General features: G+C 39.8%; 2 protein-coding genes and 1 non-coding gene across 5 annotated transcripts; 2 read left to right on the top strand and 1 right to left on the bottom strand.

Moving 5' to 3' along the window:
- Positions 1 to 1,695: 1,695 nt before the first annotated feature.
- Positions 1,696 to 11,232, top strand: SLC25A3 (solute carrier family 25 member 3). 2 transcript variants are annotated; one of them, XM_050915912.1, is made up of 8 exons: positions 1,696 to 1,754; positions 1,885 to 2,038; positions 5,674 to 5,795; positions 8,748 to 8,927; positions 9,045 to 9,226; positions 9,933 to 10,105; positions 10,668 to 10,778; positions 10,896 to 11,232. In XM_050915912.1, exons 2-8 carry the CDS (start codon positions 1,891 to 1,893, stop codon positions 11,054 to 11,056), a joined length of 1,077 nt encoding a protein of 358 aa, XP_050771869.1. In that variant the 5' UTR covers positions 1,696 to 1,754; positions 1,885 to 1,890; the 3' UTR covers positions 11,057 to 11,232. The 2 variants fall into 2 exon arrangements, with proteins under 2 accessions (XP_050771869.1, XP_050771860.1); XM_050915903.1 differs by lacking the exon at positions 5,674 to 5,795 and adding an exon at positions 5,960 to 6,081 and having other exon boundaries at positions 1,703 to 1,754.
- On the top strand, positions 9,405 to 9,644 carry LOC127029820 (small nucleolar RNA SNORA53). The gene has a single exon (XR_007768251.1). It is a non-coding gene; the product is annotated as a small nucleolar RNA SNORA53 (small nucleolar RNA).
- A 5,796-nt stretch (positions 11,233 to 17,028) lies between the features above and the next one.
- IKBIP (IKBKB interacting protein) lies at positions 17,029 to 26,520 on the bottom strand. Of its 2 annotated transcripts, none has more exons than XM_050911522.1 (4): positions 26,422 to 26,520; positions 24,488 to 24,716; positions 22,700 to 22,817; positions 17,029 to 18,132 (listed from the first exon to the last, which is right to left on the bottom strand). In XM_050911522.1, exons 2-4 carry the CDS (start codon positions 24,679 to 24,681, stop codon positions 17,377 to 17,379), a joined length of 1,068 nt encoding a protein of 355 aa, XP_050767479.1. In that variant the 5' UTR covers positions 24,682 to 24,716; positions 26,422 to 26,520; the 3' UTR covers positions 17,029 to 17,376. The 2 variants fall into 2 exon arrangements, with proteins under 2 accessions (XP_050767479.1, XP_050767471.1); XM_050911514.1 differs by lacking the exon at positions 17,029 to 18,132 and adding an exon at positions 19,297 to 21,769.
- Between the last annotated feature and the right edge of the window lie 205 nt (positions 26,521 to 26,725).

Below are 26,725 nucleotides of genomic sequence, written 5' to 3'. Positions count from 1 at the left end.
AACATTGCTACCAATAATTGTTTAGATGCAAGTGGGTAGAGCAAAACAAGTAATGGCAAAATGAACAATTCTGGCCTGTCTTCGTTGCTGCCAGTGGCAGTGAAGTGAACAGCACTTCAGGCTCTCAGCTGGTTGCTAAATGAAAGTATTTAAAGAATGCAAGTTTCAGCTGACCTTTTCCTACTTGGCAGCTGGAGTCGGGTTTACTCAAGAGGGACGTAGCCAACCTTGACTTCTGTGACAGTGCTATTAGGCATGTGTCATTTTTGCCTGCATATGACAGTCTGCCTGGATCAACTTTGTTGTGAAATACAGCAAAGTAGAGCCAAGTCCTAAGGTTGGTGCAGCAGGTGATCCTCCAGGGAAGTTCGATAGGAGCCGCTGAGCTGACTGTAGGGGTGTTTCTTCAGCGTGGCGGTGCAGGTGCACTATCAGTTGCATTATGGCTCCGTGCCCAGAAGTAATAGCTGGGATATTCAGTGTGTGCCTCCTGCTTTGCTGTCTTCTGTGCTTATGTTGTTACAGAGCACTATAATGGAAGGGGTATGAACAAGATGGTGAAAACTTGGGAGTTCTTATCTCTTCAGTAACTGGAGAGCTGAACGGTGCTGTGCCAGTTTTGTACTATGTAAATCCACTGAAATGAGTGAAATCGCACTGTGTTAGAAAAGGCATAATTTAAGGTAGTTAAGGGCAAGCATGGGTGCTGTGCTAAATAACATTCTACTTCTAACAAACCAGTAACTAGCAATTCTTCTGTCAGCAGCTGCAGCTGTTGCAGCATAGGCAACATCAAGGTGCCTTGCAAGCTTGCCCTCCAAAGGTGAAACGCAGCTGTAGAGGCTGCAGCCCGTGCGTTTGGTGGCCTACCTCCTGACCGGGCTTGGTCTTAAACTGCGCTGCAGCGTGAGCCTGGGGAGAGGGGTGAACCTGTTGTTCAGAGAGCAGAGTCTTGTGACTAGAAAGTACTACTGGATGCGAGTAAACAGAACTGGAATCTGGGGCGATACTGAGGACTTCTTTAAACTGGGCGTAGTTCAGACTGCTGCAGAGCACGCATCGAGGCTAGCCCGCCGGTGCCAGCAGCAGCCTGCTACCACACCGGTCATGTGCGTGTGGTGCCTGCAGAGCAGGAGTTTGGGAGTGTCTCCGGTTTGACATTGCCCTGGGCTGTAACACGGCTGCCTGAAGGACTAATTGGCCAGCACCCAGAGACGGGCAGTAAGAAGGAAGGATCAGCCGTTCTGGCACAGGGTTTAACGCAGGGAGGGAGCGCTGACACACCCCTGACTACCCACAAAGAAACGTCTCCCCGCCGGCGGGCCTTCAGCCCGCGTTTCTCAGGCCTGTCGCAGCTGCGGCGCCGGCCTGACCTCTGCAAGGGCAGCCGTGGGACGCAGACAGCGCGCTCGCACCGGCCCGGTTCGCCGAAGCTCTGCTAGCCGAGCCCCGGCCTCGCCGCCCGGGCCGCGGCCCGGCGGCCCCGAGGACAGGCGGTGACAGCCCCCTCCCCCAGCGCGGGGGCGAGGGGCGCGGTGCGCAGGCGTGGGGGGGGCAAGGGCGTTGGCCTCGGCTGCGCGTGCGCGGGAGTGCCGGCTCGCGGAGCGCCTCCGCCAATCGCCCTGCAGCTTCTTGGGCTCTGGCTCCGCCCCTTGCGTCGGCGAAGGACAAAGTGACTGAGCCGGGCCCGCGGACAGCCTCTGCGCCCAGCTGCCGCCCGAGCAGCGGTCCGCGCGCTGCCGCCATCTTAGGAGGTGAGTCGGGGAGGCGCCCGCCCGGCGGGACCCGCTGCTCGCCCCGAGGCGGCGGGCCGCCTCGCGGGTGCGGGGCCGTCTTGGCGGGCCTCCCCGTCCCACGCCGCTCTGCTCTTCTCGCCCGCCTCAGGTCGCCATGTTCTCGTCCATCGCGCCGCTCGCCCGGCTCAATCCCTTCTACGCGCCGCACTTCCAGCTGGTCCAGGACGGGGTGAGGAAGCGCGCGGAGCCAGCGGAGGCGTCTCCTACTCGGCGGAGCTTGGCGGCCGCATCCGCCGCTGAAGGTGAGAGCGGGAGGGAGGGGTCGCGGCGGAGGCGAGGCCTGCGGGCGGTGGAGGCGCCGGTGCCCGCGCTGTCTCTGTTCGCGCGGGCCTGTGCCCGTCGGGGATGGTGGAGGGAGGGTTAGCGCTCAGCGGGGCTCGGCCGGGCCGAGGAGGAGCCGGCGCTGGGCCTACGCGCCCGCTTGGAGGACGAGGAAGGGCACGGGCGGGGGAGGCGCTGGCAGCCGCTTCCGCTCCCCGTGCGGTGTGTGCTGAGTGGCAGCAAGGATCCGGTGTTACCGGGAAAGGACACAGGAAGGTTCTAGTTCAGAGTAATTACAGAGACCCCCGGTGGCGTCTGTCTTAGGGATAAGAGAGTGCTTTTTGTGGTTATGCTGGGCCTGCAGCCTCGGGGACTGAGGCTGTAGGCCCGTACTTCTGTGGAGAAGAGCAGCATGTGAATCTGCATGGATTTGAAAGACCATCTCTCCAATCCTTTTTTTTTTTCTTATTTTTTTTTCCCCTGTTTATTCACAGGTGGACATCTGAACATCCAGACACATTAGAGGTGGCTGCTGCTGTTCTGTTTTTTGGGGTTTTTTTTTTCCTTTTTTTTCCTCCTTTGTAGTTGTGGGCCTTACACCAGATAGCTCTGCTGTCTAAGATAGTGATGGTTTTTAGATTTAAGTGCAAGTGCTTCCTGATCGCTTTTGTGACTTCCAAAGGTCAGAGCTTGATGATACTTCTAATAGCAGAGGTAGATGTTAAAATTCTAATTCTTTTAAGCTGTTAATAACTTAAAAGCATCTCTCTGCCTTTATTTAAAAAAAAATATGAAGAAGGGATTTCAGTGAGATACCTCTTCTGAAATACTATGATTATTGAAGTATGTTAGTGCTCTTACATGAACATTCATGTAGTGTGTGAAAGAGAGACAAAACTTGGTGTTGGATTTTATTAAGTTTTCAAGAAAGTACTTCTGGCTTTCAGTGTAGTAATCTTGTTGCTAGCGAAAGCCCTAAATGGCTCTTTGGTATGCTAAATATATTCAGTAGGTGCACTTATTTCTTAAAAGCGTTATGCTTAATCTTCATCCTGTTTGTAGGCGGATGTAGTCAAAGATGACCAGAGTTTCTTAGTCTTTGTAGTCTTTTCTGCTGTCTTCATTATTTCACATATCAATTGGTTCTTTGGCCTTTGTGTTGGGAGAGTAACACGTTGCAGAAGATATCTGAGCTTACGCAAGGTCACACAAAGTCAGTACAAACCACAAGACCTTTTGAGTTCAGCTCAGGGCATCAACCATAACACAGCTCAGAGACAATCTGTTTTATGATCAGCTCTTGGAATTTGTCCTTGTTAACGTGTCAGATCAGAAGCAGAGAAATGAAATAGTTATGATGTAGCTGTCTTAACAGAGTAGACATGTTTTTGTGCTGTATTTTTGAGTAGCTTCAGGGTGTTTGTCTTAAGTCAGCATCTAGGTATGTTAGAATAACTTTCTTGTCCTCTGTACTACATGTTTAGCGGGTTCTCTTTTCAGGTAACAGTTCTTAGGAAATTTGACTCTACTTCTGAAATAGAAAGTCTGGGACCTACTACGGCTTTTTTTCCTAATATTGCTATACCACTAATAACTTAGGTACCTGTAAAGAGCTCAAGCCTAATTGATACTGGCTTGCTTTTCTTCATTACTGTTTTTGAACACCTAGCTGACAGGTCAGCCTGAATAGCATTGTAATAAAGCAGATGCATAAAGCTCTACTTTTCTGTGGCTTCTACAAACATCTGTCAGTTGAGGAGTATGACTTCTAACAGTCGATTGTTGTGAAAAAGGGAGTGTGAACAAATACTTCTGGTATCTGGTAACTATTGCAGTACTGTTGTGCTGCAGGCCAAAGATACAGCAAGACAGAGCTGCCCCGTAATACAGACCCAGAGTCTCTTCTCTGATTACAGCTGCATAGAAAGCCTTGTTTGTGTTCGTTTAACTGGTCATTTTGGCAAGTTGTAAACTACTTTCTGCAAATCTGCTAGCATAACCAAGCTATTTTAGAGGTACGTGTAAGTCCCGGACTAGCATATTTACAGTCTTGAGCAGTATCTCAATTAAAAAAATTCTCATAGGTTATGCATTATTCTGACTGTTAACTGATTTCTTGCTTTAAGTTTAGGCTTAATACAGCGTCTGTGATTTGGTACTTGTTATTTTAGAATAAAGAAAAAATAATATTTTTATTGTCTTGGTGATTAATTTTGAAGACTAAGGTGAGAAATGTCAATGTAAAATGTAATCTGAGATCTGGAACATTTTGGGGAAGAAGCTCCCTTATAATAGCAAAGTTATGAGCTGGATAAGCCTGCTAGTGTTAGCTGGTGCTCTGTTGATGCTGTTGAATGTAATTGTAAATTTTTGTTGACGTTCATAGAGGAATTTATTTTAGAAGCAAAAAGACAGGGCAAAGAAGCTCTGAATAAGATAAGTTTTTGCTGTCTTTTGATTTTCATTAGTGTTTCTCTGGAGATAGTTCTCATTAAGTTGGCGTAACACTTTAATGTCTACTCGTTATATTGAAGTAACACCACTAGATCTAATAGTAAAAGAACTTAGATTATCCCTTTCTACTCTGGAGAATATTTTCTACAATAGCATATTGTCTTCTATATGCTTATTCAGTATTTTAGTTTTGCTTTTGCTTATGTATTTTAAAGGCTAAGTATAGTAGCAGAACTGTGCTGCTACCTTATGCGTATTTCATACTGTTAATTGTAAACTTGAGTGTTTTCTGGTTGCACGTAATCATACCCTCTGTAACTTCTTCAAAAATGGAAGAGGGAAACTGATTCTTGTTTTTCAGCTCCAATAACTTTGCTCTGTTGGAATTTGTGAAAATTAGTAACTTGTTCTTTTAAGACTGGATAGTTTTATACACAGTACTGTATGGAACAGTGCAAATGAAGTATCCTTTGATTAAGCATCATCTGAAAGAGCCTTTAATGAACCTTGTTTATAAGCATTGAATGTGATGATTAATTTAATAGCATTCTGCAATTTCATTAAACAGAAGCTGTATAAATCTGAGATTCTGTATTTGAAAGAAAGTAAAAAAAAAAAAAAGTGTATAAAGAATCTGAAAAATACCTGAAAATATGTCTGCATAAAGAAAAATCTAACACTGATCTCATAGATCTGTATGGTCTCTACTTAAATATGGAAATTGCACTATCACAGAATATTTAACCAAAGAAGCTTTGTCTCCAGAATACTAGAGAAACACTATTCTTGCTTAATTCCTAGATATAAGAAAATGTTGGACGTTGCAACTTTGAGTCATAATTTCTACTAGCAGCTTCTGGGATTGATTTCTATGGTTTAAGTATACTGTGAGCTAAAACTTAACTGTTTCTTCCATTGCTTTTTTTAAAGGAACGAACTCAGTTTGGAAGGCTTAGAATCAAATCTTGTCAGTCCAAAAGGTGTTAATTTAAAGCAAGGGAATTATTTTTGAGTATAACACTACAGTTGAATAATACAGCATGGGAGATTATTTCAGTTTAATACTTTTGAGAAGGTAGCACTCAGTCAATTTTGTTTCTTTTCTGATCTTTGTTACTGTTTATGATTGATCATATACATGTAATTTTTTTCAATTAACTAGAATACAGCTGTGCATATGGCTCGGGCAGATTCTTTATGCTTTGTGGCCTTGGTGGGATTATTAGCTGTGGAACAACACATACAGCACTGGTTCCTCTAGACCTGGTTAAATGCAGAATACAGGTTTGTTCTGCATGTTGGTATGTGGTGACATTGACAAAGCATGTTTAGTGTGGTATATTTAATCTACTAATGAATTGGAGGCATAAACTATCCCCTGGACATCATTGTCCAACAGTGCATGGAGTTTATGTAAAAGCATGGTGTGTCTTTATTTTTTGCTGCAGAATACAGTTGTGAATATGGCTCGCTCAAGTTTTATGCTCTCTGTGGCGTTGGTGGGGTCCTAAGTTGTGGCCTGACACACACTGCTGTTGTACCTCTGGATTTAGTGAAATGTCGTATGCAGGTTTGTATTAACTTAAACATTTCTTAAACTTTTTCTCTATGTAGCCAGCATATAAAGAGTTTACAGTAGGGATGCAGTCTTTTCTGGGTGACAGGAAGTGAGTAAACTTGAATGCTGCTTTGTCAAGTCTACTGCTGTGAGACTAACAAAATACCACTTTAAAGAGAAGCAGGGGCATTTAGGATAATCTGGATGAATTATGTTTGACTACATTTAAGGCACATTTAACTGACTATATTTGCTAAAAGGCACCCACCACAATGTTACTCGTTGCTGGCTGGTAGGCTATCTGGCACTATTCATGTGCTTTTGGAGAAAGGAAATAGTATTTTTGGTGTTTTGAAGATCTACGAATTTTAGCCTGGAGTGACATGCATGTATAATTTGATCCATTAACATTGTGGGTATCAATGCATGGCTTATGGATTGGATACTTTCTAATGAGGCCACTTTGAATAGAATGGGTAAAGCTTGATATGGTACTGGTAAGGCCATCAGTGCTTGCAGCTAGTTTCCTTGAAGTGGTTCTTGATTGAACTGAAACAAGTGTTGTCACATTGCACTTAATTTGTGATACCAACTTCCGCATTAAAGTCATCTAGTGAACAGCTGTGGATAAAAACATACTAATGGATTTATTCAGGCAAATCTGTGCCTCAAGAATGAAGCAAATTAAAGCACACTTCTAAATTTCTGGAAATACAGTAGTTAATGACTTCCCTGTTGCATGGGCTGACACTGATTTATAAAAGTGTCTATTTTGTAATGATAGAACTCCTGAAACTAGGAGGGAACTATGAATTAGTCAGACCTACTAGTCACACTAGGAGTACTGCATGTGATATTCTTTAAAATTGTGTTCTTCTGGAAGGCCTTTATTTAGTGTTCTTTGCAAGAGAGGCTTTTTCACATACTTGACAGCACCTGAAATTCTGGTCTCAAACTAGTAATTCTGTAACACATCAGACAAACACATGGTGCATCAGATGAGGGCAGCATGCTGCTTTCTATAAAATTTGCATTGAGACCCAGCTAACTGTGTAGGAATTCCCTATTTCTACTAGTAGGGAATAGTTGTAGCTGAGTATGTGTTTTATTTCTGAAAATGTAGCTTAAGTGCACTCTTCTGTTGTTATGGACTTCAAAATCCAAGATCGGTAGCTTGACTACCCATGCCTAAGGTTGAGTTTCCTGAGAAGGAGGAGATTGATCATGGGTAAAGAGGATGTGGCATCTCAAACAGTTCTTAATCTGAGTGCAAATTGGGTTAATGGGCAGAAGACCTGAGAGCTATACAATGCTGCATATACAACTGGGAGCAAGGCCTCATACTTCCCAGGCTTCAATTGCTTGGTTGGTACACTCGGCTTGGGCTACCAGTCCTGGGCTTCTTATGTGGTAAGGGTGGTGACACACTTCCCGTTCCTTCTCCAGCACTTAGAGGAAGGTGCAAGAGGAGGGTTCCATGTGGATTCCAGGTGTGACCTTGTAAAACCTGTCAGCATTTATGTCTTTACAGATCCAGTACAGAGCATGTTACTAATCCTTCCTAGATTCTCCAGGAAGAAACCCGTTGCCTGCGCTCTCATGTCTTTTTAAGAAGAGGTCACCTTTTCCGTAGATAATTAAGCACGGTTCTGATGTGAACATAGTCTCATTTTACAGTGCCCAATTAAATATCCAATTTTCTGAAATTCTGAATCTTTTAAAATTGGTGTGTTTAGGTGAACTAGTTCTCAAGTAGGTTGTTGTCAGACTGCAAGACAAAATATCAGTCACTGCAGGTTGGCATGCATGTCCCATAGCTCTTTCTGAAAGCTTTGGTTGACTTCTAATTTGATACCTTCCTTCGTCTCCTCTGAGGAAATGTTGGATGATGTCAAATATGAAAAGTAACAGTGTGATGTGACTTAAAATTTGTCAGAATGACCTGTTTAAGAATTTCTGTTAAATGGTTTCCTTTGACTTGAAAAAAAATTATTCAAGTTGGTGTTTTTTAAATTTCTGATAAGTTATTAATAAAATCTCACTCAGAGTTTTGTGTGCAGAAAATAATTTCTATGTAGTCTTTACTGTGAAGTCAATGTACAAGCGTAGAAGTTCTTGAGTACTCTTTGATCTGCTTTGCTCTATCTGTCTTAGTCTGACTGTGTGGAGGGATCAAACTAACAGCGGACAAATAACCTTTTCTGATTAAGATTCAGGTGAATCGTCAGGCTTGGTTTGTGGCGACACTTGAGTGTACCTAGGTGTGACGTGTAGAGTGGATGAGATTGCTGACAGAAGCTGTCAAATTTTTAAAGAATCTGATCTAAACATAATTATACCAGTATACTACTGACAGTGTTAGAATAGTGATTTCAGTAAATCTTTTTGATACAGAAAGTCATATTGTCGATTTGGAGAATAAAAGTAAAGCAAAATTCAGACAGTTTGATGGTTCCTGAGTATTGAGGAACATACTGGCTGTTAAAATAAGTTAGGGTTTGAGACTAGCAAGTAACCATTACAGTTACATTAGTGTAACCTTGTGGTGAGTACATCGTCTGTCCAGGGAACCTTAGGAAGCCAGCTGTATGAGGAATTTCAGAATTTTATATTTTGGATGGGGTTTGAGAAGGGAAATAGCAAGCTGTATCAAGCAATTAACTGCCTATTCTGTTTAGGTTGATCCACAAAAATACAAGAGCATCTTCAACGGATTTTCAGTGACAGTCAAAGAAGATGGCGTTCGTGGCTTGGCTAAGGGATGGGCTCCAACCTTTATCGGATATTCCATGCAGGGGCTCTGTAAATTTGGTTTCTATGAAGTTTTCAAAATCCTATATGGCAACATGCTGGGAGAGGTAAGACTTAAGTGGTTTACATGAGGCTATATATCTGCAACATAATAGTATTAGCAATGCAGAGTAATCACAAAAGCACAATTCATTAATAAAAATGTGTGTTTAAATTCACTTCAGGAAAATGCATATTTGTGGCGTACTTCGCTATATTTAGCTGCATCTGCCAGTGCGGAGTTTTTTGCTGACATTGCTCTGGCTCCAATGGAAGCTGCTAAAGTTCGTATTCAGACACAGCCTGGATATGCTAACACTCTGCGGCAGGCTGTACCTAAAATGTTTGGAGAAGAAGGCATCTGGGCGTAAGTATCTCTTGGTTTTAATTTTTATTCAGGTTCTTGATGTTGAGTATTTTTTCCTAATGAAGAACTGTTGCTAAAACTAATTGTGGCTTTAGCTTATAATACTTTTTGGTCTTTGTATTTCAAGATAACAACTTAACGTACTTCAGGGAATCTGTGCTGAACTGGCTGTTAATTCCACATGCTCCTTAGATCCATCTTTGTGAGTATCTTTGTGCTGAGTTCTGCTGGATCACTTCAGTTTCTAGCAGTTCCAGTCAGAGATACTCAGCAACTTTTTGGTTGTACAGTCAAAGATGCTTGAGTCATTGGCATGTAAGAGTAATATAACTGCATGTTAGCTTTCTGTTCTGATAGAAGTGGCTGTAAATATACAAGTCATTTATCACTATCGGGACTTGGCTGGTATGCAGACATGAGCCTTACTGCAATGCATTGTAATCTGAAAAGTGACTACAAAACCAGCTGTGCAGCGTAGGGATCAGGTAAATTCTAATTTGTGTTGCTGTTTTAAGTTAGTACTCAGGAAATAATAAAATTTAAATTTCTGTTCTGTAGGTGTTGAGACCCTTAAGGTGTGACAGTGTCAGTATATAGAAGTTGTATTCTCGATAGCAACAATAAGCTAACTAATTTTTTTTCAAGCTAGAAATGTACCTTAAATATTGGAGAAAATGAAACTGAGTTTGTCTCTTCTCTGGTTAAGTTTCTATAAAGGTGTTGCTCCACTATGGATGAGACAGATTCCATACACAATGATGAAATTTGCCTGCTTTGAACGTACTGTTGAAGCTCTCTACAAGTACGTTGTTCCCAAGCCACGAAGTGAATGTTCAAAAGGAGAACAGCTGGTAGTCACATTTATTGCAGGCTATATTGGTAAGGAATCTTTAAGTCCTACACTTCATTAATGGACTACCGCAACTCTAGAAGCCTTTTCAGAATATCAGATAGATGTAACTAGAATGGGAGAATTTACTTGTAACTTCAAAATGTGCAGGGGAAAAAACTATGTTCAATCTGTAAGTGGAAAATGGGTCTGTAGTAGGACAATGCTCTTAATTGTTCCTATGTATTACGAATGTTAATGTCCAAGTTTAGAAACTGCAGCTGATTTAAGTGAAAAAACTTGCATCTTTGCTAGGCTGGGGAAGGTTGAAGGACGAGGAGAAAGTGGATAGAAGGGGGATTTTCAATATCCAAAGATCCAGAAGGAGTTTTGTTTTAGCAGAAAAGGTGCTGCAAGAGCAGAACCAAGGTGTTTTCTGATATTCACATCACATTATAAGTACATACCTGCTGTCCTTTTAGGATACCAGGAGGCTTGACATAACTTCCATGCAATTTATTAGAAGGTGTGGTTTCAGTTGGGTTGTACTTAGCGTACACAGTGATGTTACAGCTAAAACACCACAGAACTAATGTCAAACTATTCTTTCAGCTGGTGTGTTCTGTGCAATTGTTTCCCATCCTGCTGACTCCGTGGTGTCTGTGTTGAACAAGGAAAAGGGCAGTTCTGCTTCACAGGTTCTTATGAGGCTTGGATTCAGAGGTACATCTTTACTTTTGTGTATTTTGGATCAAGTGTTTGTGGTGGTTTGTGTTTTGGGGAGGATTTCTTTTTTTCCTGGCTTCTTAGGCTACTTATGCTTTGTGTTTTGCTCTACAGGTGTATGGAAAGGTCTGTTTGCTCGTATCATTATGATTGGTACCCTGACTGCACTACAGTGGTTCATCTACGATTCTGTGAAGGTTTATTTCAGACTTCCTCGTCCACCTCCACCTGAAATGCCAGAATCTCTGAAGAAGAAGCTTGGTCTAACTGAATAGACAACTCATGGACTGACTATGCTGGCTGTCCCAGTGATGAGTTTCATGAAACTTTTATATATTTGACTATGTAGAAAACAAACTCTATATGATGTCATTATTGGCTGTGCCCTCATCCCACATGAGGGTTTAAATTCTACCACTGTCATTGCCTGAAATAAATGAGAAACAGAGTGCTTAGTGTCTGTTTACTACTGCATATGTAAGCTTAATTTCATAGTAGCAAATACCTCAAATACTCTCCCCGCCAAAAAAAAAATAAAATTAACCTATTCTACACTTAGGAACTAGAGAATTGTGAAACAATTGTAACAAAAAAAGGCTTTCACTGTTTCCAGAGAAGTGCCAAGAACCTATCCTTGCAGAACTGCAGAAACTAACTGCAGTTCTATGCACTTTGAGTCCACTGTTTTATTTGCCTATAATAAGCTGTTACCGTAGAATAGCTGAGATGAGACTGCAGTCTGGTAAGGCATCTGTCATAATATCGGTGTTCTCCGTAGAGATTAAAGAAACCTTATACATAATAGAGCTGTTTCTGCTTTGGGGTGGTCATCCCAACATAACTAACTTATGCTCACTTGACTAATTTCTGGTTCCGTTGGCTTTGAACCACACCAAAGAACTCGGTCCTTTTGGTTGTACTGTGGAATCAAACAGTAGCTGCTACCTTAACAAAAGAAAAGCTGATGTTAATAAAGATTCTCAAAGATAGCCAACCACTAAAAGCTTACTACAGCTTTACAGTAAAATAAAAATGGCTTGCCTCTTACTGTAGAGTTTGACAAACTTGCCAGCTTTTCCCTACACTTAGTGCTCTTGTAGTTTGAATTTTTTGGGGTGGTTTTTTTTTTTGTCTGAATTAGTTTAACTGTAATGCTGAGTTTTGGTTGAACCACGCACTTCTGCAGTGTAAGAAGCCACACCAATTTTTTTTGAACCTTACTTGACGTTAAGAAATCTAGGCTCCTAGGCATGCAAGAGGAGACGCTCACGCAATGTTTTGTTACGGTGATGAATTTGTTTTTTCCAGTCTTACAGAAGATGAGCATGCTGCCTTCTGCCTGTTCAAGAACCCGCAGTTGATAATCACATTGAGAAAAATCCAGAAAATGCCCAATAGTATATAAAGGGTTCACTGTATCCAGTACTACTTTGTTCACTTAGAGCTGGAGCTTAAGTGTCTTTTGTGCAAAACTGTTTGGATATGCTGCCTTTCAGCACGTGAGCTGATGATATTGAACTTAGTTTGGCATTCACGTATGTTGCACTGCTCCTTTCTCTTTACTTGTGTCCTTCAGAGTCAAAAGAACAATTAAAGCAGGTGCCATTGGAGTAGCATAAACATCCTGACCGCTGCATCTTACTGGAGTCTGATGTTCCTGCTACCATTTTGCATAGCGTTGAGCTTCTCACCCCCTGGGAAAACCCTACAACTTCCAAGAGTTTGGATGGTTATGCTAAACAAGCAAGCTGAGCCTTATTTTGAATTGCTACTTTTCAAAATGTGGAGTAAAATCTAAAACTGCTCTATTTCCCTGTCACCATGACAGTAAACACATTCTTAGAGTGGTTGGTATCTAACTGCATTATACAGCAAAGTCAAATTCCGTAAGTCTAACTAAAACATTTGTACAAGTACTTTGGTGTTCAGTTAAATATATTTCATTATATAAGTACGTACATCTTGTTGCCCCATTGTGAGTGGGAAGCTTTGAAATTATCTAACGAATCATTAAATGCTTCTAAGAGCTTCCTTGGAGAAGAGCATTGACTATGACTTGATCTTGTATCAAGACCATTGATGTTAAATCAGCTTTTGAAGTTAACTTGTATGTGGTTCAACTTGTTAGAAAACACAGCATCACTTTTGTGTACTGAATGTCAGTTTCTTTAAAGGCATGTTTTAACTCAGTAGACTTTTCTTTGTTTGCTGGAAAACATCTCAAGTTCCCTCTAATCCTGGGGGAAGTGAAGCACTTTTGTAAAATTTTAAGGCTGGCAGAAGAGTGAGACAAACTTGGCTCATGCAGTGAGGTAGTCTGACTGTCAAGCAATCCAATGATAACTAAATTTCTCAAGACTGTTTCTTGTCATTCTGTGTGGGGCAAAATGGCGCAATTTTTCTCTAGAATTGGGTCACCTTTGTGCAGCCGGTTTGAATATGTGCAGTAATAAGAGAATCTTAAATCCGTTTTCTCATTGCTCAAGGGTAGACCTGAAACTCTTTTTAAAAGGTGCTCAGATAATTTTATCAAGGTAAATCTGAGATAAGACTACAAGGGGCAGCTAGCTGTTCCCCTTTTCTTCTGTAACTGAGAAAGGGAAAATATACTTAGTGCTACTTCTAGTGTTGTGTTTCAGTGGAAAACCCGAGATGGGGAGAGAATTGCCTTGCAGCTGCTGACTTCATTGATATTCAGCCATAGGCTTGTTCGGGTGCTTGAGATGAAGGGGTTTAACATATAAAATGCTATTGCTTAAAGGATTGCCCACTGATATTTTAAATAAGCTTCAGTGGGAAAACTTTAGTATTAAAATGCATTTAAAGGGTCAACTTTGTCACTGATAACTGCTTTATAGCATAATGTGTGGTACGTTTTCTGAAAGTTGAGAAGGTGGGGCAGGGGAGCAGCGGTGCTTTTGATGGACTTGCGCTTTCATTGCAAGGGAAGTCCTGTATCGAAAAGGAGCACTCCATTTTGAACCTGGATAACTCCAGACCAGTCACTAAACCCCAAAGTGCTATGTGAAACATGGATTATGTATATGCTGCTTGTGTATATTGTTTTATGAGGGAGAAAACATTCTTTCTTGCTATTACTGGAGCTGAGATCAGCTTTCTGGTTTAAAGCATACTGTCTATATATATAAATTTGGAATAACAACTCCATTCACACCCTGTGTTTGTATCAGGTTGTGCTACAGATCAAATGCGCTGATACTTGCTGAAATGTTTGTTGCATATCATTTTAAAATGGGCTGTAATAATACAAATAATTGTAATTCATTTACATTTCTACATAGAAATGATGTAGTTGACAGTGAAAACAATAAACATCCTGCTTTTTTATAGCAAATATGAGTACTTTGGATAGCTGAGCTTAGTAGCTACACCACCTTGTTCCAGAATACGATTTTTGTAATCCCGAGTGATGTGGGAGAAGGATGTCGCTAGCAGAAACTTCTTGGCTGAGCTGATGTTCTGGTGTCTAAAAGTAGATTTTAATGTGTTGGGATTAGTTTGCTCATGTCATTTTTCAGCATTGGTCACTTACTGCTGTTGCTGGTGGTTAGTTTGGTGCCTTTTTTTTTTTTTTTTCCTTGCGAGTTGCTGGCTAGAATATAATTGGCCGGTTCTGTACCTGCATACTAAGTTAAAAGCAAAGATGTCCTGAGTATCACTACAGGTTGGGCTGTGTGGGATGACATGTTTTAAGTAGCATAGCTGTAATTTTCATTACTACCTGAATCTCTCAATCGCTTAATAAAATTGTAGGGAGTATCGTTGAGTGACTCTAGAAGTGAACTGAGTAAGGGGTTGTGGTTTTACTGAGCTGACACTCTCCCCACCGCTGACAGTACTAAACCAAGGAGGCGAGGTTAGTAGTCTGCTTTAAATTTATGAAAAATACCTCACACTCTGCCTCATCTTTTCCACTGTAGAAAGAGCTTTGCCTCTGACCTTAGAACAGTGTAATTACAAAGCTACTCTAAAACTTTCGTTTAATTTTTTAGTACAGTGGAGGTGTGTGGTTGAAGGGCAAAGGAAGATTTATAATACTTGTGCAGATTATGGGAGAATTACTGATCACTTGCCTTACTTCTGAGGACAATACAGTGCGTGTCTAAACTTTAGATCCAGATTTCTGCGTCCTGCCCCCCCCCCCAAGTAAACTTTACCTCTGTGACTTAAACTTTTTCTCTCTTGCTTGTAGCAACAAAGTTTCTGAAAGGATCATAATGCTTTGGACTTGCACTTCCTGGGAAGGAAGGGTGGGTGGTCTGCATACATCTATAGATAAAGTGAAATTAATGGTTCTGTAACGTTTTTTGCATACTTAACTTCCCATGGAGACCATGAACAGGACTGTATACTCGGATTTTCACTGGTAGATGTGTTCTAAGATTTGGAGGTTATTCATTTGGGGGTTGAAAGTGAAATCAACAGTTGTTTATCCTGGCTTATTTTCTGGTTACTGTTCTGAAGAAAGTGTGTGCTCTTTTCATCCAGAAATACCTCTTTGCTGTGTCAAGACTGCTCTTATTCACTGTGCAGCTGGAGCATATTTTCCACTTCACTTGTGTAGATAGTGCTCTACTGGTTCTCCAGTTCTGCCTCTCCAGATTTTCACTGGCTACTGACCACAAATGATCCATTCATAAAGTTGAAAACAGAATAAATAAAATTCCTGTAGCCCATGATGCAATTAATCCGCTGGTAACTGTCAACTGCATCATAGGGGCCATAGTGAAAGACGCATAGGATAGATTTGTTACACCGCTGTATCAATGTTCTTTTGGTAGCCATGTCTATTGTGCCAAGTGCTCTCCTTCATGGGACTAACATGAGCTTGCGCACACAAAAAAAACGCCGGGACTGGTGGATTCAGTGAATATCAGGCTTTAATATACAAATGAGAGATATTTATTATGTAAACCCCAAACTTTTATGGTGTATGTATGTGCATGTATATATATTTTTTCAGGTATGATACACAACGCATGCTTTAGCATGGCCGATCATTCTTGATGTTCTTTAATTTTTCTGTCTCCTTCGAATCCCATTGGGTTATTTTCAGGGGCTGGCTTAAGAATTGTGTGAAAGAGCAGAGGGACGCTGGTTGGTAAATGGCATCTGTGGATGCTCTCTAGGAAAACGTCTCTTTTGACAGGTTTATCCCTGCAGTCTGTCAGGTGGACTGGAAAGGGGTAAAAGAAAATTGGCAGGTAGGAATGGACCTATACCAAAAAAAGGAAAACTTGATGAAACAAAGCATTTGAGGTTGACTGAGGGCAACAAAGCAAGCAAGGTACGGAAGACCAGCAACATGAAGCAGGCCAAAAGATATGGAATGCTGAATGAGGATGAGAATAGGGAGGGAGCGGAATGGTTTTATCTTCCATACAATCAAGAGTCTGGTACCTGCAAGGTATTCAGGTATGACCAACTAAACAATTGAGAAGTTATAAAGGCCTTACTGTATGCTTATGCTTCTTGATACAATTTCATTTATAGGGACTTTCTGAATTGTATCTCTTCTAATTGGTTTTTATAGTATTTTTTATTCCTATTTAATGCACTTTTCCCCTTTTCCTCTGCTAAACCCATTCCCATTCTCTTGTTACTTCAGTCTACTGCCTACCACATTTTCAAATGTCTCAGATCTCTTAAACTCTTGCTCTTCACCAAGGAAATACTGCAAGTGGCTCATATCAGTCTAACCTTTTGGGACCTAAGTAGCTTCTCTTTGCTAATTCTGCTGCTCACTATAGTATTTTACAGGCTAAGAAACAATGAATGAATAACGCTGTTAGGGTTCCTGAACAGATACCGTGACACTGGGAGAAAGCCATCAGTAGGGTTAGTAGGCCCTTCCAAGCATTGCCCCCATATAGAGTTCTGTGTTTTAAAGACCTAACAGTGCTGCATAGTAATTATGACTTACAATTATAAAGCCTCACACAAAACCTTATACAAATTATTCCATCTAAATGTGTGACAAACTTTTTGCAAGGCATCGGCAATATTTCTGGGCATTGCTTGCGTCACTGCATTTACCTGTTTAAATATTGATTATTTAAAAAAAAAAGAAAAGTGCTATAGTTTACAAAAATCATAGAGTTGAATGTATTGAGACAAATATTAAATTGCTACTGCAGTTTGACTAACTCTTGTAACAATTGGAAACCACAATTTTATTCCTTCCTTTGGAGCAGGAAAGGAAAGCTGAAGATCTGTCAGTCTTGGGTCCTGCTTCCTTCATGAAAGCAAACTCTAAAGGTAAGAACAACATTTTATGCTTTAACACTGTTTTATTGTACAAAACAAGCAATTTATTAAATATAGCATCTGTCATCCTTCAGAAAGACAAATACATGCAGAGAGACATGGTTTTTGCTCACGTTATAGCTTGTCCCTTGAAATCAGTATGACTTTTTTCCTGTCCTTTTCGAAGGCAGAGAACAAATCTCCAGTTAAGTTTCGGTGTGCTTCTAAATGAAGCCTTTAAATATTGTCTTTCTTCTTAGTACTACACATGATGGAGTTAACACTCCTCAAACACTACTACTCTTTAGGTAGTGGCATTTCACAGTGATCAATTCACGTCTGAAATCTTGGTTATTTCATCTTTCATATCTTTGATCTCAGTTTGAACTCTTGTTAGATTGGCCAATTTCTCATTCAGTAAAGCAATTTCCTTCTCCCGTCGTAATACATCCTCCACTAATTTTCCTATTCTCAGTGTTAGGTCATTTATTAATGGCTCCAAGATGGCAAAATCCTTTTTAAGTTTGTACATCTTGGGTTTTAAATCATTTGCAAATGTAACTGTCTTCAGAACTTTTGCTCTGTCACCTTCGAGATTCAAAAGTCTATCCGAATGCTTGTTAAAATCACCCCTTAAATCAGATAATGCTGTCTTAATTTGCTCAATTTTTTTTGCATTACTGGATGCCAAGCTTTGTAGTTTTGTACTTCGGTCAATGCTACTGGTAAGCAGGTCACCTATATTTTTTACTGTCGTCTTTTCACCTTTTTCTACTTTATCTTCTAGTGTTTGCAAAGAATCTGTCAACGCAGTCATATCTGAGACTAGGCCTGAAATGCGCCTTATGTCAGTTTTTACTGTCACAATTGTCAAAGTTGCGTTTTTTGCTACAGAAGCTGCATTCTGTTCGACACTTGAAACTGCATGAAAAAGAGTTGTTAAATTCTTCTGCAGTTCTTCTTGTTTTTTAATTATGCTGCTAGACCATGTTTTCATTGTATAAATATCTTCCTGCAGATGTTTAATGTGAGAAATTATTTGAAGATCTTCCAGCTGTTCCATTAAGTTCCAAGTCTTTTCACACTAGAGGGACACAAATAAAAATATTTGACAAGATTTCTAGCTTAACTCACATCAAAATTAAAGCTATACTCTAATGAAATATCTCACTATTCTGATATTGAAATTGAGCGCAGACCCTGTCTTTAGGAAATAAACTTCTGTTGCAACACAACCAAAATTTTATTTTTTTTCCTTTCGGTATACGTAACAAATTCAAATGTCAACTTTTTCTGTTACAACAAAAATTACAGGAAGGTGCTATATGACTTTCCAGCATGACCTCTGAAAACACAAGTCATCAAATGCAATCTTCTGATTTACAGAAATTTCTGTATTAAGCCTATAACCTGTGTGATGCTGAAAGACACATGTAGAAAGGTATTCAGAAACATTTTAGAAAGATGCCTACTTTAAAATTCTCTTATCCAAAAATCACGGACCATAATTAACTGATGTGTTTTTATTTTGGTAATCATAATATGTATTTTGAACATGGCGTTCACAGAAGAAAAAGCCAAAGGAATTAGGCATGGTTCCCTTTTGTTTAAATAGCCACCAAAATACTTCACAGGAAAAACATTACTTAAACAGCCTGCCTCCATAAAAGCTACGTTAATGAGGGAACACTCATGCTACTGTTGGATTTTTGGCTGAATTTGCTAGTTCACTTTTTCGTTGTTTTTTTTTAACGATTGGTTCTTGGTTTTCAAATTTGAGAGGAGAAGGGAAAATACCTGAGTGATACTATCCTGTTCAATCCCCAATAAGTCAGTGTAGAACTTGGAGAGAAAAAGAACATTAAACGGGCAAGCTGAAGCACATTCTAAGAGGCTATAATTAGTTTCATACTAATCCTTTTCTTGACACTAGTAGTAAAAATATCACCAAAGAAACAAATATTTTAAACTTTTTGATAGTGTTGGCCATTCCTTACTAGCAAAGAACTGTTCGCTTAAAAACAAAATACCAAAATTTAGGTTGTGGAGAGTTGTGCTGGTTTCCTAGTTAATGCCCTCTAAGGGATGAGGATTTCCTATTCAGTCATGTGTACATTCAGCTTTCAATAGGGTTGAGGTTGATGAAAGACATTAAATTGGGGAGCATACCACTGGTAATTTAGCCACCCTTCCCCAAAAACACATGGAGTAGAAACACACTAGAACACACATGTGAAAACTATTTAAAAAACATTTCCATACAGAATAGTATTTCTTAATGGAACACTGAACACGAAAGTATTTATTCTGTACCCTTTCTGGAAGAGCAATTTATTTTGAATTAGATTATGCATCAGGACAGTGCAATCCACTACATTATATTTTTATTGAATATGACTGTAAACACATACAAATCTATACATAATAAATATATGAAACTGACAGACTTTATAACATTGAGAAATGCTGGTTTAATAGTCTCTTGAATGGGCAGCATTAACTGTTTAGTGAAGATTTCAGTAGAGTTCTCGATAAATGAATGTACAAAACTAGAATAATTTAACTTAAGCCTGATTAAGTCATAAATGTTGTGGGTTCATACTGTCTGCTAAGCAGTCTCCTTTCCTGAGTTCAGATATCAGGAATCGGAAATTATCAAGACGTAAGTCTGCAGACACAAATTTATGGTGGTCCTGAGATCCAAATTTCAGTGAACAGCTACCAGGCCTATTCGGTAGTACTACATCCTGCGTAAGCAGATCTATTAGACCTATGGATAAATAAGATATTCCCTGCCCCCAAGTACGTAACTCCATTACTTTCATTAATTGCTTTTGCAGCTCTTGCTTCACCAAATTTTGGGAAACAATGTCAGTGACAATGGTAAGTTTGGGGTTTTTTTTTCCCTTTGAAATGCAAAGCAATACCAGACATGTCATGTAATGCCTAACGGAGAACATTCTACACAAGAAAAGGTTAAAACTTGTTTCTAACAGCACCATAACAAACAAAAAAAACCCCAACCCCCCCAAACTAATACAGTGACCGATCGCACCAAACTTGCAAATTAAATGATAGAAGAATCTAACAGGAATATTTGTTAATAAGAACTTCACTCTATATGTAGTCCAATGACTTCAATGCCAGAACAAAACTATGCCAGTGATTTTAGAAAGTTTGAAAAGGCTGGAAATGAGGTCTAAGGAGGCTATTTGCATGCAGCCAAAGAAATGATACTATGTAAGCCCCTGCTTATAAATACCAGTACAAGACAAGGTTCTTAGTAAGGGGTACTTTACTAGTGTTTTCTGTAATGCTGCTGTATCTAAGCTTCAGCTGTTAAAAATGTACTTAGTGCTTTCCTGCACATAAGAAAATATGTAGATCCCGGTAACAACTCTGACATTGAGAAGTCTGCCCCGTAAGCACAAAAACATTATGGTATATAATACATTAAAAGCGAGGTACACGTATCTGCCTAGAGATGTGAACTTAATTGTTCATTGTGTTACAAGTCCATAGAATATAATACAAAAAGTAAAAATATAAAAAACAAAGTAGTGAGGTAAAATATAAATTTTAATCTGATGTCTCCGGTTTTGATTTTTTTTTTTTAATCTAAATACTTTGCTTCAAATTCCATTTTAATAAAAATGATCTTTTAATAAATAAGCTGAAAATAATCCTTAATTTATTTAAGAAAATACTCCTTGCCTCCTCCAACACAGTATTTCTTGCTCTCTATCCTCTTTATTATAAGTTTGCTTTTCAGTCTGATCCAATGCCTATTTAAATTGATGACAACATTTCAGCTACCCTTAACATACGTTGGAGTCACATTATTTATAACAAATTAAAGTGCTCTTTCATCAATAAAAACCCTAAGTCCAAATTCACTTATCCCCATTCTGGTCATTTTCTAAGTCATAGCTTTCTAAAGTTATTTCTTTTGCTTTTGAAGATACTTTTATGTCATGCACTACTTCTAAAACCACTCTTTCATTTTGCACTTTCAATACGCTGTCATTGTACTGTATGCCTTCAAGAACCTTTTGCATTGCCATTGTATCAGAAACAGTTTTCAACATATCATTTTCCACAGTATATAGCTGTGTTGTCAAGTCCTCTATCTTTTTCTTCATACTTAGCAATTCACTTGATAACCTAAGAATAGAGTGAATAGCATTTTCAATTGTTGGTAAATGGGTCTTGCACTCCTCAATTTTAGGTTCATAGTTCACAAGTTTCTGATTCAGGTCTGTGTCCTTGGCTACCAGACTATTCTGTTCTTCTTCTAGCTTTTCAACTGCCTTTGCATGCAAGTCCAACTTCTGTTCAACTCTAGAGAATTCATCATCATCTTGCCTTTTTAGTGTTTTAATATTTCTGGCTGTACTGTCTTCCAAATCTCTTACTCTTTCTGAAAGGGATTTAATTCTTTGGTCAACTTCATTAATTTGGGAAGTAACTTCTGTATGTATGAACTTTGCTTCAGATTTTAAACTACTAGTGTTTGTGTTCATTTCATCCAAGCTTCTTCTCCAGGAATTTGTAACATTTTGGAACTTCTCATTAATGCTCTGCATCTTTATAGAGAGAGTCTGTTCATTGTTCTGAATATCATTTATGATGTTATGAAGAGAAGATACTTCCTGCTCAAACTCAGTCATCACAGAGATGGATGAGGCAGCTTCTTGTAGGGTACTTTCAGAAGACTCAAGCTGCATTTATAACACAAAACAATGTCCATGTCTACTTAATGGAAGTGAGAACAGAAAACCATTTGCATTTATTTAACAGAAAATAAAGTCCCTTAGAAGCCACTTGTTACAAAGCTCCTATATAATTTGTTTTCATATGTCATCTTTAAAATACTGTTGATTAACCTAGGATGAAAAAGTCACGGAAAAGGGTATGTTTGTTGTTGAAATTTCTATAGAATACATGCCGTTTTCTTTGTTGTCAATCCCTTATTTTCCATGGCGGTTTTGGTTTTGGGTTTTTTTTTCATAAAATATATCACACTATGTAAATCCCATGCAATATTTTGCAATCTGAAGTGTAGTATATAAATATCCAAATTACATCATGTATAAGTGACATCATTATGAGATCAGTGCTAAAACAACATCACTGCATAAGCCATGCTGTACTCCCCTCATTATCTGTAAGCTATAGGGGATAATTCGGCAGCCAGCCCAAGTTTTCTACTTGATAATGTCACACATAGATAAGAAAATAAAATAGCAATGAAAAAGTATTACTACCACTTCATTATGTCTTTCGTATTATTAGAACAGGTCTACTACATAAAAATGCCTTTAAATTTTCTTCAAATCAATGTATATTAGAATTATACACAGGACAGTACTGGTAGAATGAAGTATGTCCATAAATATAAGTTTTTAAAAATAGTTTAGTGTCTAAAAAATAATACTGAGATACAACCACAATATTCGCATACTTGAACAATGGTATGGACTGACACATTTAGTCACGTGAAATATTCTCCAAAGGCCTATTCAGAGGCAAGTAGAACACATTATGAAAATTTATTTTAAAACAGTCAGTTAAATTTAACTAAATGACAACAAAGTAAAACAACAGCAAATGTTCACCAGAGACTATCCAATTAAGATGTTAATGATTACCTTTTCAGAAATTAAGTTAACTTTATTTTCCACATCCAGGAATTTTTCAGCTTCTTGCTGTAAGAAATTGTACTTTTTTTCCATATCAGCAAATTGACCTGACTGCTGAAATAGGGACCTGCAAATTGCAAGTAAATAAATAGTAAACATAACTACATAATTAGCATTTATTAAGTGTTCCAGGACCTGATTCACAGCAATCTGTTATTGCAGGGACTTGTGTTCACAGAATTTGCTAGATAAATACATGAGAGAAAAAAAAATTTGGATTTAATGAAGTTGATCTGTCTTCATACTGGAGTTATCTTCCAATAGAGGTAGAAAAATAAGGAAACATCCATAGATGTGCTTCGTTTTTACACTGTATGCCACTCAAACAGGAAAAACATCCAATTAAGACTGCTGACGTAGGGAGGCTGTTACATGCTCGTAATGCATTGCCTCACAATATATTTTATTGATAAAGTATTATTTAACCGGTGGAAGTTAAACACAAAAAAATAATTTGGACTTTCTTGCAAAGCATCACAAAATCATGCATAGAAGCCTTTGGATTTAGAAAGGCTGGTTAACTCTAATGTTGTTTAATTGTAACCATCGAAGGATATATGGTGCATTGTGGCAAAGGTTGTATAGCTACTGTTATGACGATGCTAGCTTTGAACAGACAGTAGAGATCTCAATCCTGTACTTTATATACATTCTAGATTCATTTACTGGGAACTTGGGAGCTTTCTGAACTGTAAGCACTTTGTCCAGTTAAAAAGGAAATGAGACAAAAAGGAAATGAGACAACCAAGCAAAAACCTCTGAATTCTGCTGGATGTTTATTAATCCTAAAACAAGGTTTATTGTAGACTATGCAGGGGTCCTCTCAGTAGCAAGAACAATTTTATCTAGAAGAATAGAGTTTATTTAAAATACTTGTGCTCTCATAAATTGATACTTATTAGTATATTGAATAGCAATTAGAAGTTTCAAAAGATCGACAATATTCTATACAGATTAAGTTAGGCAATAAAAGCTAAAATGCTAGCTATAGATAGATAAATACAAACCAGACATAAACAGATATACATAAAACAGTAAGCAGAAGCATCACTAATTATTTTATTCTACTATGTCGTTCTGTTTCTCAGAGATTTAGATAATAAAATCTGGGTGATGTTAAAATAAGAACAAATTTTACCTTAATTTTCAGATTGATGCGTAGAGTGTAATAATCTGGACTAATTTCTTGCACTAGAGTTCTGAGAATTTCATCATATCGTTTCTGCGTGAAGCTCAGTTTCTGATGAAACTAAAGTACTGATGCTGCTAAGATATTCTAAAACATCTTTTACAAAGATATTTGACCTTTACTTGAAGACTCCACCTGATCAGCAGTTTACCACACCGCTGAGCAGATTATTTACAGAAAACTTCACTTCTACTGTTGAATTATTTATTACCTGCCAAATGAGGCTTGTTGTACTTATTGTCAGATTAAGTTGCTCTTCACAATTAGATGTAGTCTCCAAAGCAGGTATTTACAATTCATGAACAAGGCACCTTTTAAACTTTCAACATGATAGAACACATCGAGCTTCTATAATCCCTCACTGTATACCAATGTTTCCATACTTGCGAACACTGCTATTCTTTTCTTGATCCTTCTAGCTTTACCAAGTTTCTATAGTCACTTAACCCACACACTATATTCAAATGTAACTGATCATATAGCCCGTGACTGAATACAGTGTAGAATACAAAAGAAAATATTAAAATCCACTTTAGAGGGTTACCTACCAGGTCAGCACCAGGCAAAGAGCAAGGGAAATTATGCTCAAGCTTGTCCGTGAGTCCATCCAAAAGGAACTCCGACTATTGCTCGTCCTGGGACTTGCCAGCTTCCCACAATTACTGTGCTTCTCAACCTTTTGTGAACCTTCATTGGTCCTGGATGAAGAAATACCTTTTTTCCTCGGCTTAACTTCAGACATTTTGTGTTTTTAAAAAGCAGAAGCAAAAGAGAGAGCTAGGAGAAAAACAAAACCAAAAAGGACTAGTTACTTCTAAACATCCTCAAATATAATCTCTTGCCCTTTAGTTACACAAATACACCCCCCAAAATGTTTCCTTCAGTGTTTACTATGTTTTCCAGTTATATGAACTTTTGTAAAGTGTCATTTTCATAAGACTTTGTGAAAATGTTTTTTATACTATAGAGCACTGCTTTCATATTTTCTCAAACTGAGCTTTCCAACTTTAGCTAATTTCACCTTTCCAGAAATATTTCATCTGTTGTACAATAAGCCATTTTGAAGATATATTTAAAAATCACAAGAACTGAAAGCATATTTCTTTTTTATAGTTGATTACTGTCACAATTTCAGCAGCAATTTCACTATCCTGTTTTACTTGTTGATTTTTTTTTTAAAATTACATACTCCACGTTAAAGGGGAAAATGAATTTTCTCATTTTTAAAAATGGGATTGCAAATCAAGCTTTAGTTTAGAAATAGTTCTGTTGTAATGATTTCATGTCATCTGTAAAACCACAGACATCAGTTAATAGAAAGCCATTAATAGAAAAATACAGAAGATTAATGAAATAATGCATCTAGATAAAGAAAAGCTATAATTTCCTTTTTGCTAAAATTAAGGTCCAAATAGATTTAGGCAATATGAATCTCCACTTTTGAAGAGTACAAAAGCTCATATTCTAACCAACCAAGTGGAAGTACAGTGTGGAATTTTTAAGCCTAAAATCTTCCACCATACTGCTCAAAATAGACTAGATCCTTGGTGGATTCAGTTTAGCACAATTTGGGACAAAAAATGTTGTGCTTCTTTCTGGATCATTCTGCAGTATTGCTGCTTAGTCACATGTCAAAATATAAATATTTAAATATTAGAGATACTTACATAGTCACATACATGTGTAAAAGGCATTGTTTAAAATCTACATCTGTCACAAGAACACAAAGCTTAAAGCTGTCAGAGTCACAGTACTAGGAAGCATGCTCTGAATTTGAAGTATGTAGGGAAAAAACATACTTGCTCTCCAAAAAAATAGCAAAAATACTATTTTGTAACTTTTAAAACACCTTTGGGATTGAGAGCACGTATTATGAAGTTAAAATAAAAAAAAGAGATCTGAATGGTAGTTAGGGAAATAGTTTAATACAGGAACAAGAACTCAGCTTTAAAAGGACAACTTCAGGGCGCAACCCCGTGCAGTACAGAGGAACGAGCCGCAGCTCCCCACAGAGACCCTCCCGAGCCTCCCATACCCTTCCTCGCCCCCTCTCCCCCCGGCCGCCGCGCCCGCCCTGCCTGCGCTCGGCCCGGGGCACCGAAAGTGACCGACTGCCCCCTCCCCTCCGGGACACTTTCACATCCCCTCCGCCCTCGGGGCTCCCAGGAAACTCTCCCAGCCCAGGAGCTCCCCGCCCGCCCTCGGAGCAGGCCTGCGGGACGCCACGCAGCCCCGCCGACACCCTTCCTGCCGCGGCCCTGTCGCTCCAGCAGCCGCCCGCGGCGCCACCGACCCCCAGCACTTCGGGCCGCCTTTCCCCCTCGCTCGGCAGCCGGGCACCCCCTCCAGCCGCTGCCACACTCCTCCGCCGGGGCACCCTCCGCTCCCTCGACGCTTCCTCCGGCCTCAGCCGCAAGGCGGAGGGGGTGGAGAGGGCCGTCCTGCCCCGCCATTACCACGTTTACACGCCCCGGAGCCCCACCTCTGGCCCGGGCCAGCGCTTGGCGCCTCGCCCGTTGTAGCCGTTGGCAACCGTTGGCAGCCGCTGCCGCTCCCTCAACCTGCGGCGCGCCACGTCAGGCGCGCGCCCGCCGCCGCTCCAGCCGAGGCAGGCGAGCGGGTCCCGTACGCGCACCCGAGCCTCCGCGGCTCTGCGCCGGCGCGGGAGAGCGGGGCTTTGTTCCGCGCGGGGCGGGCAGGGGCCGGGCTGCTGCCGGCCGCCGGGGAGGGCAGCGGGCCGGGCCGGCCCTTCTCCCACCCCCGGGTCCGGAAGGAGGAAGTGCTCG

The sequence above is a fragment of the Gymnogyps californianus genome, chromosome 1, assembly GCF_018139145.2.
Source record: "Gymnogyps californianus isolate 813 chromosome 1, ASM1813914v2, whole genome shotgun sequence".
NCBI classification, from domain to species: Eukaryota; Metazoa; Chordata; class Aves; order Accipitriformes; family Cathartidae; genus Gymnogyps; species Gymnogyps californianus.
Note: the sequence above shows the minus strand (reverse complement) of the source record. Positions and strands in the feature narration are given on the sequence as shown.

Excerpts from the sequence above, each read along its gene's own strand:
- SLC25A3 (XM_050915912.1), top strand. The coding sequence starts at position 1,891 with ATGTTCTCGTCCATCGCGCCGCTCGCCCGGCTCAATCCCTTCTACGCG. Across the intron at positions 5,796-8,747 it reads TGGTTAAATGCAGAATACAG|GTTGATCCACAAAAATACAA; the intron begins GTTTGTTCTGCA and ends TATTCTGTTTAG. Across the intron at positions 8,928-9,044 it reads ATGGCAACATGCTGGGAGAG|GAAAATGCATATTTGTGGCG; the intron begins GTAAGACTTAAG and ends AATTCACTTCAG.
- IKBIP (XM_050911514.1), bottom strand. The coding sequence starts at position 24,681 with ATGTCTGAAGTTAAGCCGAGGAAAAAAGGTATTTCTTCATCCAGGACC. Across the intron at positions 22,818-24,487 it reads CTTTGCCTGGTGCTGACCTG|GTCCCTATTTCAGCAGTCAG; the intron begins GTAGGTAACCCT and ends TGCAATTTGCAG. Across the intron at positions 21,770-22,699 it reads TTAACTTAATTTCTGAAAAG|CTTGAGTCTTCTGAAAGTAC; the intron begins GTAATCATTAAC and ends TTATAAATGCAG.